Source organism: Carcharhinus amblyrhynchos, chromosome 3 (assembly GCF_965287045.1).
Source record: "Carcharhinus amblyrhynchos chromosome 3, sCarAmb.v2.hapA, whole genome shotgun sequence".
Lineage (NCBI taxonomy): Eukaryota > Metazoa > Chordata > Chondrichthyes > Carcharhiniformes > Carcharhinidae > Carcharhinus > Carcharhinus amblyrhynchos.
This window is the reverse complement of record NC_137326.1, coordinates 123,025,046-123,038,247: the sequence shown is the minus strand read 5'-3', so window position 1 is coordinate 123,038,247 and position 13,202 is coordinate 123,025,046. Positions and strand designations below refer to the sequence as shown.

General features: G+C 37.1%; 1 protein-coding gene across 1 annotated transcript in view; it reads left to right on the top strand.

Moving 5' to 3' along the window:
- Positions 1-12,019, top strand: part of xrn1 (5'-3' exoribonuclease 1) — an 84,532-nt gene extending 72,513 nt beyond the window's left edge. The window contains exons 38-44 of the mRNA XM_080185944.1: positions 164-332; positions 1,853-2,016; positions 4,928-5,041; positions 5,193-5,304; positions 6,071-6,228; positions 8,152-8,465; positions 11,323-12,019. Coding sequence (XP_080042070.1) covers positions 164-332; positions 1,853-2,016; positions 4,928-5,041; positions 5,193-5,304; positions 6,071-6,228; positions 8,152-8,460 — 1,026 coding nt within the window. The 3' untranslated portion in view covers positions 8,461-8,465; positions 11,323-12,019. The remainder of the gene's footprint in view (positions 1-163; positions 333-1,852; positions 2,017-4,927; positions 5,042-5,192; positions 5,305-6,070; positions 6,229-8,151; positions 8,466-11,322) is intronic.
- The last annotated feature ends 1,183 nt before the right edge of the window (positions 12,020-13,202 follow it).

Genomic DNA, 13,202 nt, shown 5'->3' with positions numbered 1-13,202 from the left:
TAATGCCCTGATCATTGAAATGCAATGAAGTCTTCTATTTGTTGTGAGTAAAGTTGGACTTTCTTCTCATCTTGATTTTGTGAATGCAGGACCAATATTTAGAATTAACTTTTACATATTTTTTTCTGATCAGAGCCATAAATATTTTTAATTTTGCTCTTAGAAAGGAACACAGATGTTGAAGGAAATTCTGAAAATAGATAGTACAAGTTCTGCCCCTCAGAAAGAAAATCACATATCCTCTAATGTAAAGCAAGAAAGCTCTCAAATCTCCAATGCCCATCATGAGAAACCAGGATATACCTCCTACCAACGTCCAGTAAAAAAACTTGGTAAGTAATAAAAAGCATTTGAGCTTGTGCATTGTAGTACTGTGAAACTTTTTAACTTCCTCCTGTTAAAGATTAATTCCACAAAGTGGATGAGGGTGGTCTGTTGTGGTAACTGCAAAAGCAATGGACTCCCAAGGACAGGTGTGAATTTGAATACCAGTTTCAATATTAGTTCATACTTTTTGCTTCTCTTGGGAGATGATCTTGCTTAGGAATAGGAGTTTCTTCTTTGCCACCAAAGCATGCATACAAGTGCAGAATTGTGCTTTGTGTCTATAATTAAAACCTCAGCTGTGAAATATATCAGGAGCAGAAAACATAGTGAGAAATTTGTTTGTGGGCCATTTATGTGCACCTCTTGTTGTTACTTCTAGAATTACGTTGATGGTGGCCTGTGAATCTGTTGTATGCACCTAGAGTGATGAAAAGTGGGTACAGGGGAGAAAGTAACTTGATAGACAGTGACCAAAATGTATAAACTATGGTGGCTCACTCCCTGTAAATAACATCTGATATTGGAATAAACCTATCGTCATGAAGAGGCAGTGAAATGTGACTTTCCAACAATCCACATTAAACTGGGGATTTATGGTGTTTATGTCGAAGTGAGGCTATTCAATTACCATAATCAACCAAAGTGGCTAAAGATGTTTGTTGGATTTTGCTGATGATGATAATTTAAGTACTTTTTGAGTTTAGTAACTCCAAGCCAGTTCCTGAAATGTATCACTGTATCATTTTTTTAAGAAAAAGGAAAATTTAAATTTTTACTGCTGGGGAGAAAAATTCAGCTATTCGTTATAGTGCACTTCACATCAAGAAAACCAGGCAAAGACTCTTGAAGTTTCAGACATGGCATTTTTATTATAAACAATACTACAGACTGACTGCAGTGTTCCAACTCATGATACACCAGGGAGAGCCCTGATCCGAAATTGTATAGACATTTATAGTTAAGATCCAGTTACAAGAAATTAGAATATACCAATCAAAGATATACATTTGCAGAGAGTTACAGTTTTCCATTTACATCTTGTGCACATCTACCTAACTGTAATATCACCAAGCATGTATTTCTTTCTACTTGTCTATTAACTTCCAGACACAATTATGATAGCTATATTTCTAACCAAGGTACTTCAACTCTCCTGTCCCATTGTTTCTTGTTACTGACAGACTGCAGCTGTGTATAATTCAGTGGCGGTCTTGTGTGTATGCTGTGTGACTGAGGCCTCTCTTGTCATGGAGTTGTACAGTCCTTGATTCTTTTATTTAGATCTGCTTTAATTGATTCCTGTGGGTTTTCACTGTGTGCCTGAATTTAGTAGCTTGCAGAAAATGTAACTTTCAAACTTGTTGTGATTATTAATCCTTTCAACTGCTTTTGAAAAATTGTGTGACCATTTGATTGAACCAGTGCATGTTGTTGAATTTTCTATTTAATTCCTGCTAGTGGCAAAATTCTTAGTTTTTCTGTACGTTTTATAGTGAACAGCTTTTTGTGCAAATCTTTCCTGCAGCTGCACAAATCAACAAACCTCAGGGCTCACTGGGCGGAGAAATCTCAGGGCATTTTCGAGGACGACAGCAGCCTCCATTACCTACTCCTGTGTCAGAGTTGCTTGCCATTTGTGCCAGAATTGGTCTACCACATCCAGATTTCTCCTTTATCAAGACCCCACAGGTTGTAACATGTTTGGTTGCATAACACCTTACTGTTTACCAGTCAGCAGCATGCTCGTGAATCATGCTCAGTGCTATCCGTTCCCAATCAAGGGCAAACCTGATGATCAACTGACTGTTTCAGTATTTAGTCTTGTAATTGGCTTGGCAGGTGTACAAAATTAAGATAATTAAGATCATAATGCTGGACATTTATTTGCTGGAAGTTATTCTGCCATGCAAGATGGTATTTTTCCAAGGATTTGGATTATTTTGTCATTGTTCTAAATATCCATTACAAGTTTTTATCGACAATTATGATTCATTCCATGTCAAATCAGTTGCTCATAGCATCCAAACTAGGGGTGGCACTACTGCCTCACAGCGCCAGACACAAGGATTCAATTCCTGGCTTGAGTCACTATCTATGCAGAGCCTGCACTTTCTCCCCATGTCTGCATGGGTTTCCTCCAGGTGCTCTGGTTTTCTTCCACAATATGAAAGATGTGCTGGTTAGGTGCCTTGGCCATGCTAAATTCTCTGTCAATGTACCTGAACAGGCGCCAGAGTGTGGCAAATTTTCACAGTAACTTCATTGCAGTGTTAATGTAAGCCTACTTGTGACAATAAATAAACTTTAAACTAAAAAAAACTAAGTAAGTCAGCAGTTACCCTGTAAAACATTGACTTTTTGAAAACTTCCCAAATATATTGCGCATCTTTAGAAATGTCCTTATTGAAATTCTGGTAGCACGGTGTGATGCATTTTGTCCATAATCTTGTGTGCAAGTTTCTAAGTATTTCGAGCTTTCTATTGTCATCTAGCTTGGCTTTCAAGATTCAGTTCTGTGATTGTAACTCATTTATCTGCCTTAAGAACAGTGGACAAAATTTCCCCCTTTTTTTTAAAGAGTGTTAAGGTCTGACTGCAAACTGCAGTGTAATGCTCTGGCCGCACAGCTGGATTTTCAGTCTAGGTTTTCGGGCATTCTTTGGGTTTATGCCACAGCCTGGCAGGGCCTGAGATCGGGGTGCCATCTGTCACGGGTGCCCTAATCATAAGGTAAATGCCCCTTCCCTCACCAAGGACATGGAGAGCACCCCCCCGTCCCCTCTTCCCCCCAAATGTCAACATCAGGGCACACAACCCCCAAACCAGAATGCCAACATTGGGGGGCGGCGGGATTTTAAACACCGGTAAGGGGTGAAGAAAATCGGGAATCTCGCATTTCTCACTGATACCAAATGTGTGTTCAAAAATCACCTCTTTAATATTGGAAAGTGTTTTGGACATGAGAATTTAAGTAAAGGTTATTTTAAGAATTTTTCATTTTGAGAAAAATCTTTCATGTACGTAGCACCTTTCACAACTTCAGGAGAGTTCGAAGTGCTTTATGGATAATTAAGTACATTGTTGTAATGTGGGATTATGTCGTGGTTATGTAAATAACTGGCAATCTGAACACATGAGCAGCAAAGCAGTAAATGACCAAAAATCAATCTTTGATGTTTGTTGAAGGATAAATGACAGCCAGGTTCTTTTTTTCAATTGTACAATGGGTTCTTCGATGCCCACATGAGAGAATTTAATATCTGACTCAAAAAACAGTGCTTCCTCAGTACTGCATGAATATTAGTCTAGATAATGTACATCTAGAGAGGATCTTGAACTTTGCATTTTGCTATCACTGAGCCAGATAGACAGCTATGCATGACTAAATACTACAGATGCTGACTAGACAACATTAGCAGAAAAATTGTTGTCTTTGATTCTTCTGAAAAGTACCTTTAATTATTGTGTCTACAATTTGGCATATATACTGTTTATGTTGACTAAAGTTTACTGTTGGCTTGGATTTATTTTTATTTTAAAAAGATTGAAGCTCAAGTTGCTGCAGATTTTAAATTGCTTGAATTAAAGCACATTAGGGTGATGTTGACCAAAGTAAATATTATTTTTAAGTAATTCTTAAAATAATCAATACTCTATACAGAAAGATAGTTAATGTACAATACTAGAAATTTAATGCATTTTGGAAATGTGTAAAGTTACCATTGTAATAATAAACTACTGAAATCTTAATATGCTCTATAATCCTGGTAGTTTTAGCAGCTAACTGATAGTGTTGGTGCCAATCATTTGGAGAAACTGTGCTCTGAAGTGTTGTGGGAAGTACAGAATACTTCTTCAAAGCATTTGGCTTCCTATGATGCAGTAATGTACATGACATGAATTGTGAAGTGGAAGATGAAAAATGAGTGTGTTTCTTTGTAAAATTATTCTTCCATGCTCTGAAATAGGGCGGCATGGTGGCACAGTAGTTAGCACTGCTGCCTCACAGCACCAGGGACCTGGATTTAATTCCAACCTTGGGTCACTGTCATATCGTTCTTCCCGTGTCTGCATGGGTTTCCTCCAGTGTTCCGGTTTCCTCCCACAGTCCAAAGATTAGGTTGATTGGAGATGGTAAATTAATTGTCCCTTTAGTGTCAGGGGGATTAGCAAGGTAAATATGTGGGGTTACGGGGATAGGACCTGGATTGGATTGTCCTTGGTGCAGGCTGAGTGGCCTCCTTCTGCATTGTAGAAATTCTGTGTTATTGAACTGTTTTGTTAGTGGGAAATCAAATATTCTTGAGAGTAATTGTGTTCACACTTGTAATATGAAATCAGAAAATGCTAGAAAAACTGGCAACATCTGTGGAGGGAATGAAAAAAGTTAATGCATTGAGTCCTTATGACTCTTCAGAGCTTCCCTGTTCACACTTGATTGGTTCCATTGCTCCTCAACAATGTAGCAATATGTGTGATTTTCCATACCTGCTTATCCTTTTTCACTTTTCTGTAGGTAACATAATGTATTTTTAATTGATTTAATAGTTTATCCATTATTCTATATGTAGTTGTTAATGAAATGTTTTGTTTTTACCAGGGCCTGACAGTTTGTCAAGTGAAGTTAGCAAATGGTTTGCTTGTGCATGGACCTCAGTGCCAATCAGACAGTGAAGCCCAGGAGAAAGCTGCAGCATTTGCATTACAGAGACTGGTACAAACAACACCCTTTTGCTATTTTTAACTTGCTAATTTTGACAATTAAGAATCCAGCCCATTTTAATCTAGCCTTTTTGAAAGAATTTGTTTTGCTGTCTACTTCTGGGTGCAGTATTCACTTACTATTTACATTTTTGCTTTTTCAGAATGCCACTGGACAAAATGTTCCGCTTCCTCCAAATATGTTTCCCAGTTATCAACCAGTTGCAGGAACTATACCACCTCGAGTCATTCCACCATCCTTTGCTCAGAGCACTGGTAAGAAACATCTAATTTATGATAATTAAAATCTTAGTGCTCATTAATTGCAGTAACTTTTTTTTAGTTCTGAGTAACCCACAATACAGAGGTAATAGGGCATCAGTATCTCTTTAGAAAAAAGTGTAAAGTAGGCCATGGGAATTAATGAAATAAATAGTGCAAAACACTATAATTTTATGTTTGATTTAAATCTGTTTTGTTTTACAAGTGTTTCTCAGGGTTGCTATTTTCTCTTCAGTCACAGAATTCTTTTGAACAAGCAGCATTGTTCAGCCCTTGTTTTTCTTCCACGTTCTGCCATGACTGTTGCATTGAAATTTGTAGGTGCTGGGTTTAATAGATCATTAAACATAAATGATTAGTTTATTCCAAGAGAAGCTATTTTTCTGGAAGGATTAAGGAGCAGTCTAATGGTGCAGTGAGTTAATGGATGCAGACTGGTTGCATTACACACCTAACTTTTGCCCAGGGCCTGCTCCCTCCTATCCCCTCCCCCCAACTGAAGGGAAAGGGTAGAAACTTCTAAATTGAACACGGGAGTCCAAATGTGGTAAACAGGGAAAGAAAAGGTAGCCAGATTAACTCTGCATTGCTGTGCTTATCAAAGAGCTTTTAAGAGCAGGAAATGGTATGCAGTGGAAATGAGAACTGTTCAAAATTAAAATGGAAATTAATATGGAGGGATGTAAACAGTCCAATCTCTTTTTAAATGTTCTCGTATGTTAAAGAATCTTACACTATTTGAATATGTTTCAATCAACAGGTGGCATGATGCCAACAACGCCAAATGGGTACGGTCCTATGCCTTGGGCAACTTTGATTCCTCCCCCGTTATACAATAACTTTCAGATCCCATATTCTGGAAGCATCTGCCCTGGAGGAGTACTTATTGGTACTCACAATCAATTTGTGCCTTTGCAGGTAAGTTTCCTTCATGCTTTAAAAAAATTGTTTCTCTGCAGAAGGAAGAGGTTTTCTGAAAATACAGATAAAGGGACCAAGCATTTTAATGTTCTCTTCCTTGATATCCCAACACATTAATGTTAAAAGTTTTGACAAACCATCTTGTTGAATTCATGTTCTCAGTTGCAAACTATAAGACCTCAATTTACATACATGGTGGAGATTACTGCCTAATTTAATCAGGATGTGGATATGCTGGTGTTGGACTGGGGTAAACACAGTGAAAAGTCTGACAACACCAGGTTTAAGTCCAACCGATTTTTTTTGTTACAAATAAATCGGTTGGAGTTAAACCTGGTGGTGTCAGACTTTTTACCTAATTTAATCGGGTACATTATTAGCACAAAATTAATGGTCTTCACTTTCATTTGTGGAAATAGAGCAGTTAATTGGTTTGTTGTTTCTTTAACTGATACCCATTTGGTTTCTGTTGTGTGACAGTAAAAAAAAAATCCCCAAATATCAGAGCTCATTTTACATGGCAATTTTTGTTTTTTAAAAGAAAAGCAACACTCATTTATATAATACCTTATCTTGAAGTGCTTGCAGCAAATTACATTTTAGTACTGTTGCTAAGTAGCTAGACAAGGTAACCAATCTGTGGGCAACAGGAAAATCAGTGTTTACTTTGAGAAGATTGTCGACCAGGATATTGGAACATTTTTTTGTAATAATGTAACGTTCGCCAGAACAGGAAGACGAGGCCTTGGTTTAACATAGAACCATAGAATAGAATCCCTAGAGTGCAGAAGGAAGCCATTCGGGCCATCAGGTCTGCACTGACTCTCCGACAGAGCATCTCACTCAGGTTCCATTCCCTTAACCCCACTTGTTTACCACAGTAATCCTGTGCAAACTCCACACAGACAGTGACCCAAGCCATGAATCAAAACCAGGTCTTCGGCGCTGTGAGGCAGCAGTGCTAACCACTGTGCCACAGTATCGCCCATAAAGGTTTTTAAAATGGCAATATGTTAATTGAGTTTATTCATCATCTCCTTTTCTGAAGATTATACTGAGCATTCTTGCGGTATGTGGAGATGGGGATTATGTTGAGTAAGAAATCTTTATTCTTTAAATGTAATTTTCTGTAGGTGTCTTTCTTGGGGTATGAAATGCTTCTTTCCTGATAAGCAATAGATGTGATTTGCTTGGGTCAGTCATGCCATTTTTATTTAGGAATCAGAAGTGTATAGATTTAATTTCCCCTCCATCTTCTTGTTGTATGAAAATAAGACCATGTGTCCTTCCGAAGCCTGCACCTCCATCTTTGGCTATTCCTGAGTCTCAATTCCCTTTTGCTGCCTATGTCCCAGCTCTCTGTCCCCTGAGAGACCAAAAATCTTTCCATCAAAGCTAACATTTCAGTGCAGCACTGAGGGGATGATGCATTGTCACAGATGTCATCTTTCAGAATAGGCATTGGATTGAGAACCTATTTAGATGTAAAAGACTTGTGACAAAGAAGATCGAATAGTTCTTTCAGTAACTTGGTTAACTTGTCCCTCAGCTAACACCACCACAAACAGGTCATTTATCTCAGTTGCTTTTTATGGCGCATTAGAAATAAAGCAAGAAAAGTGAGCACCTTTCAAAAGTCTGTTGTAATGAAGCAGCATGATTATGCTAATGACATAAAAGGAATTAAACAAATATCTTGAATTCTGACAGCCCTAAATATAAATAAGGATAAGCCATCTATGTCTTGCTGCAGTTCTGATGTAAAAAACCTTAATGGCATTATCTTGTATGATTCAATTGGTACATAAGGTATTGCTTTCACATGAAGAGTAAAGACCCTACAAGCTCAGTAATTTTATTTTGTCACTATGACCATTTTGTTATAAAGATTACCATGGTTTTTTTCTTAATTTTTAACAGGTCACCAAGAGGAGGACAACTTTCAACAAGACATATGATGACAAAGAATACAATCCTTCAATTCAGCAAAAACTGACACAACCAGCAACTAAAATAGAGTTTTCTAATCCATCATCACATGGCTACCCTGCTGCTGGGAACTCAAACTACTTTCAGCCTAATCGAACACCTCTCGAACCCCAGAACAAAACAATTGTACAGAGCCCCATTCAACCCCAAGGGCAGCAACGGCCAATGGCAGGTTCTTCTGGAAAACGCAAGCACAGGAAACTGGCTGTCAACTTTGGAGCCTCTCGACCACCCCAGTAGTTAAGGTGAATCAAATTACCCTGTTTCTGAAATCTAATTACACATGGGGTTTTTTTTTTAATAGTCTTGACATTCAATATTGCATTTTTCTTAGTGTCTTCATCCAGTGACATTATTCCCTAAATTTCCAAATTGTAATATTGTTAACCAGGGAAAGCAATTCCCACTGAAAGCTGCTGTTTGTAGCTTATTTTGCCCTTGAAAAGATGGTGCTCTTCAATCCTACATGTTTAAAATTTTTAGTGGGGATATTCCCATTTGTCATTCTAATTTAAATTTAGTCGAGTGCTGCAGAAGTCCATTTCCAAGCTTCACCAACTGCATCCAGCTGCTGGAAAAGACCATGAAACACTGCAGTTTCTGTTGATGTGAATTTGTTTTCTATTTGCAATAGTTGTTCATGTAATCTTACCCAGTCTTCAGAAGTTTGAGTGGAAATGTGGAAGTAACGTCTGACTTTCTATAAAGAAAACATCTACTTTGCCCATATCTCAGCACAAACTCCAATCAGCATTTGAGTCTGTGTAAGGTTTGTACAAGATATTTAATTATGTCACAGACCATCTCCTAATATTTGAAGTATTTTAGTCATGCAATAATGAGTTCTACCTTTGAAAGTTCATTAGAATCATTGCATGATGTGCCCTTTGTAATCCTTCACGAATCATGCTACAAGCAGACCTGGTGTTTTCCCGCTAAGAACAAATTATAGGGCTAGCTATCATCTATGCTATTCTTGTGGACTACCTGTTATCTGTTTGGCTGTGGTGAGATGTTGACTGTAAGGCCGATGGACAAGAATTTTCTGGGCTGCATTTATGAGAAACATTAAAATCCAAAAGACTGGGAATTAAAGAGAATAATGAAAATAGTTACAACATTTTAAACTATAGCAAAAACCATATTAATTAATCAGATGTGCATTTTTTCCAATTGCTAAGTTGATTGTTGTAAATAGGAAAAACACTTCTTTAATATTTGGTAATTTTTTTGTCTATAACATTTTTGTCATAATTGTCTGAAATGGATAGACAAATTATGTATTCTACACACCAGAATATTTACTTTTGGCCTTTGTGCTAGATATGGATGATGCTCCATGGAAGCTGAACTTCCACAAATGTTAAAGCACTGATATCACATCTTCTCCCCATTTATCTACCTTCAGCTATCTGAAAATTCCACAGTGTTTTGTAAATGTTCATATCATACATAATTCACCCAGAGGTCTTTGTGATAAGACTTTCATTTTCACTTGAGGTTAATTACAACTTACCTGAACTGTTTTTGGTACAGAAGCCACATTTGTTAAAAAGTAGTCAGATTTTATTATTATTAATGAACAATGTTTTCATGTTATGTCAGCTCCAATGATCTAAACTTTTTCTTTATAATAATTTGGTTTCACACGGTGTAGACTTGACAAAGTCTAATTTCTGACCTTTTATTTCAATCTCCAGTCCAGCATTTAATTGTTTCCATTCTGTAGTCTGCAGCTTGGAGCAAAAAGTTAGGAGTTTGTTCTGAATTTATTTATTTTTAGGTAGTTTATTACAGGTCAAAAGGGGGAGGCGATAGCCTGGTGGTCTTATCATTAGACTATTAACCCAGAAACTCAGCAAATGTTCTGGGGACCTGGGTTCAATTTTGAAAAATCTGGCATTAAAAGAGTTTTGTTTTGGGCGGCACAGTGACTAGCACTGCTGCTTCACAGTGCCAGGGATCCAGGTTCGATTCCCGGCTTGTGGCACTGTGTGTGCGCAGTCTGCATATTCTCCCTGTGTTTGCATGGGTTTCCTCCCACAATCTGAAAAACGTACTCGTTAGCTGCATTGGCCATGCTAAATCCTCCCTTGGTGTACCCAAAAAGGTGCCAGAATGTGGTGCCTTGGGGATTTTCACAGTAACTTCATTGCAGTGTTAATGTAAGCCTACTTGTGATACTAATAAGTAAAAATAAAAGTGAATATTTGCAAAAGATCTATTTTTAAAGAGGAAACTTTTGTAGTTATTTTCTTTGACAAAGTGCTCTGTTTTGCATAGTAAACAGCTTGTGTAAAAGCTTGATAAATTTCTTTAGGCAACATCTGAATAAAATTTTGTTTAGCTTAATTAGAATAATGATCAAAGTGCCCATGATCTGTCTGTATGTAACAGTCCCATCTAACTAATGTTGAAAGGAATGGGTTGGGTGGATTATGTCCCTGTTAGCTTAATTTGCTAAACAAAATGCTTTGGAATTTCTTTTTAGAAATATAAATTGAGACAATCTTGGCATTAATGGTTAATTGCTTTAAGAGATTCTTCAAGCTGACCATCGTTTTTTTTGTGTCAACACAGCAGTTATGCTTGGCCTGTTATTATAGGGTGTTTTATGTTTGTGTTCTTCGCCCTACCCAGTAAAAGAACAGGATAATTTATGTCCATATTTTGTGTTGTCGTGAAAAACATTTCTCCGACCAAGGTAGTGTGTTTTGTGTTATTTCCTATTCTTTGCCTTGTTACTTATTCAGCCTCTCTTGTGGACGAGTGGCATTGCTTGTTTTTTTGCATATGCTGGACAGTAGTTGTTGAGTTCAGTTGTCGCGCATTTCACGCAGGATGAAAAAATATGGGATTCAATATTTAAAATCCAGAAATTTAAAAGGTTCCTTTGCTTAAATGTTCTCAAGTTTGATAAAACTTTTATTTTATTATCTTTTCTTTTCAAAACAGCAAATGTTTCATGCTTTTACACTAGTAAAACCTGGCATCTGTGTTTGAAATGGTTGTAGAAATGTCCTTCCTAGCTGTACTAAAGTGGTTCAAATACTGTAATTGAAAGTGTTAATTGAATTTTAATTGTGATTCATTTTCCAAAAGGTATTCCAGATCCATTTTTAGTGTCATCTGATGACCCATATTTGTCCACATCTGCCGATTAGCTTATGAATTGCCATCAGTCATCCAGGGAACATCTGATTCCACCCAACTGCAATCTCCCATCTACATGTGTGTGACATTTTTTTAAATTTCATGTAATTTTTATTCAAAAATCAATTATGTCAATTGTACAGTTAAAATACCAAAAGCCTGATATGTTCATGTAAAACAATGTATTTTATACGACTAAAGAAAAATTCAACTTCTGGTGTAATGTTGTAGAAAGTGATTTAAGATTGTTTTATAGAAATCCAAACATTTAAGAATGATTTACTGCCTGATTTGTAGGTTCTATGCATTCTTTTTTTATTTTAGAATACTTTAAGCATTTTATCTACTTGTGACACAAAAAACATTTTAATGTTCATCAATGTTAAAATTGTATTGCTTTTATGAGTACTCTTATTGTATTAAAGCCTTTTCACATGGATCATACTGGGTTAGGAAAGATATATAGTGAAAGGAAGTTGATGGTGACACATTAATCATATTTATTGACGAATGTGGACTTTTTACATTTTGTGTATTAAACAATGGAGAAGTTACTGGCTAATAACAGTACAATTCAATGTTGCACTTTCTGCTGATATGTATAGACAAGCTCAATATTACAAATAAAGCATTTTGTTACAAGTGTTCAAAATGTGTTGCTGACTTCTATTATTTAGTAATTTATAACAAGTTAGGAAATGTAGGATTAAACCAAGGTTGTTTGCACATTTTACTATTTCCCTCAATCTCATGTTTCATGACTCAGTGCACTGAAATTTTATCTGGACCCTGTTTGTGCCTTTACTTATTGTGTAGTATGTAATTTAACCCTAGGAAACTAATATGTGTGGGGCACTGCCAAGTGGATTGGTGGTATAAATTCTGAAAGGCTATTTTACAGAGTGATTTTAAAACCCAGTTGTACAAATTGTGTGATCCATCTACTGTCTGTGCCCTGTCCCACCTCACTCACATTAAGGGTCAGTAAGGTGGTGGAAAGAAATTGCCATGTTAGCAGCGTTCCTAGCAACCAGTTTGAGTGGTGTAAACAGTGACTTGAGAACATTGTATTGTCTGTCCTCCTGATTCGGGAAGGTTACAATGGACCCCAGGATGTGAAGGAAGATTAACTTGCCAATTAAAGTGGGAACCTTTGGCATTTTTCAGCAACTTGCTGACTCAGATATTCTATTTTTTGCAGTTAAAGTTCTGAACCCTATTACTGATGTGAAACCGCTCCACAGTCTTGGGGAATGTGTGCATCTTGCTTCCCCCACGTGCTTGACTGAAGGCTCCGTAACCTTAAAATTAGAGAGGTCATTGACCTGAAACATTCACTTTGTTTCTTCCTTCTCCAATGCTGCTGTTGAATATTTCGAGCATTTTCTATTTTTTAATTACTTGAAATTGGAGTTGGCTATTTGGGGTGATGACGGAAAGTACTTCACTCAAAAAGGATAGTGGAAATCTGGATCACTCTTATAGAGTCATAGAGGTTTACAGCATGAAAACAAGCCCTTTGGCTCAGCTTGTCAATGCTGCTCTTTTTTTAAACAACTAGTCCCAATTGCCCGCATTTGTCCGGTATCCATCTCTACCCATCTTACCCATGTAACTATCTAAATGCTCTAGCAGTTTGTTCCAGACACTCATCACCCTCCTGTGTGAAAAAATTGTCCTTCTCAATCCTTTTGTATCTCTCTGCCTCATCCTAAACCTATGCCCTCTAGTTTTAGACTCCCCAACCTTTGGGAAAAGATGTTGACTAGCTGATCTATGGCCCTTGTTTTTTAGACATCTATACGATCATCTCTAAGCCTCTTATCCAT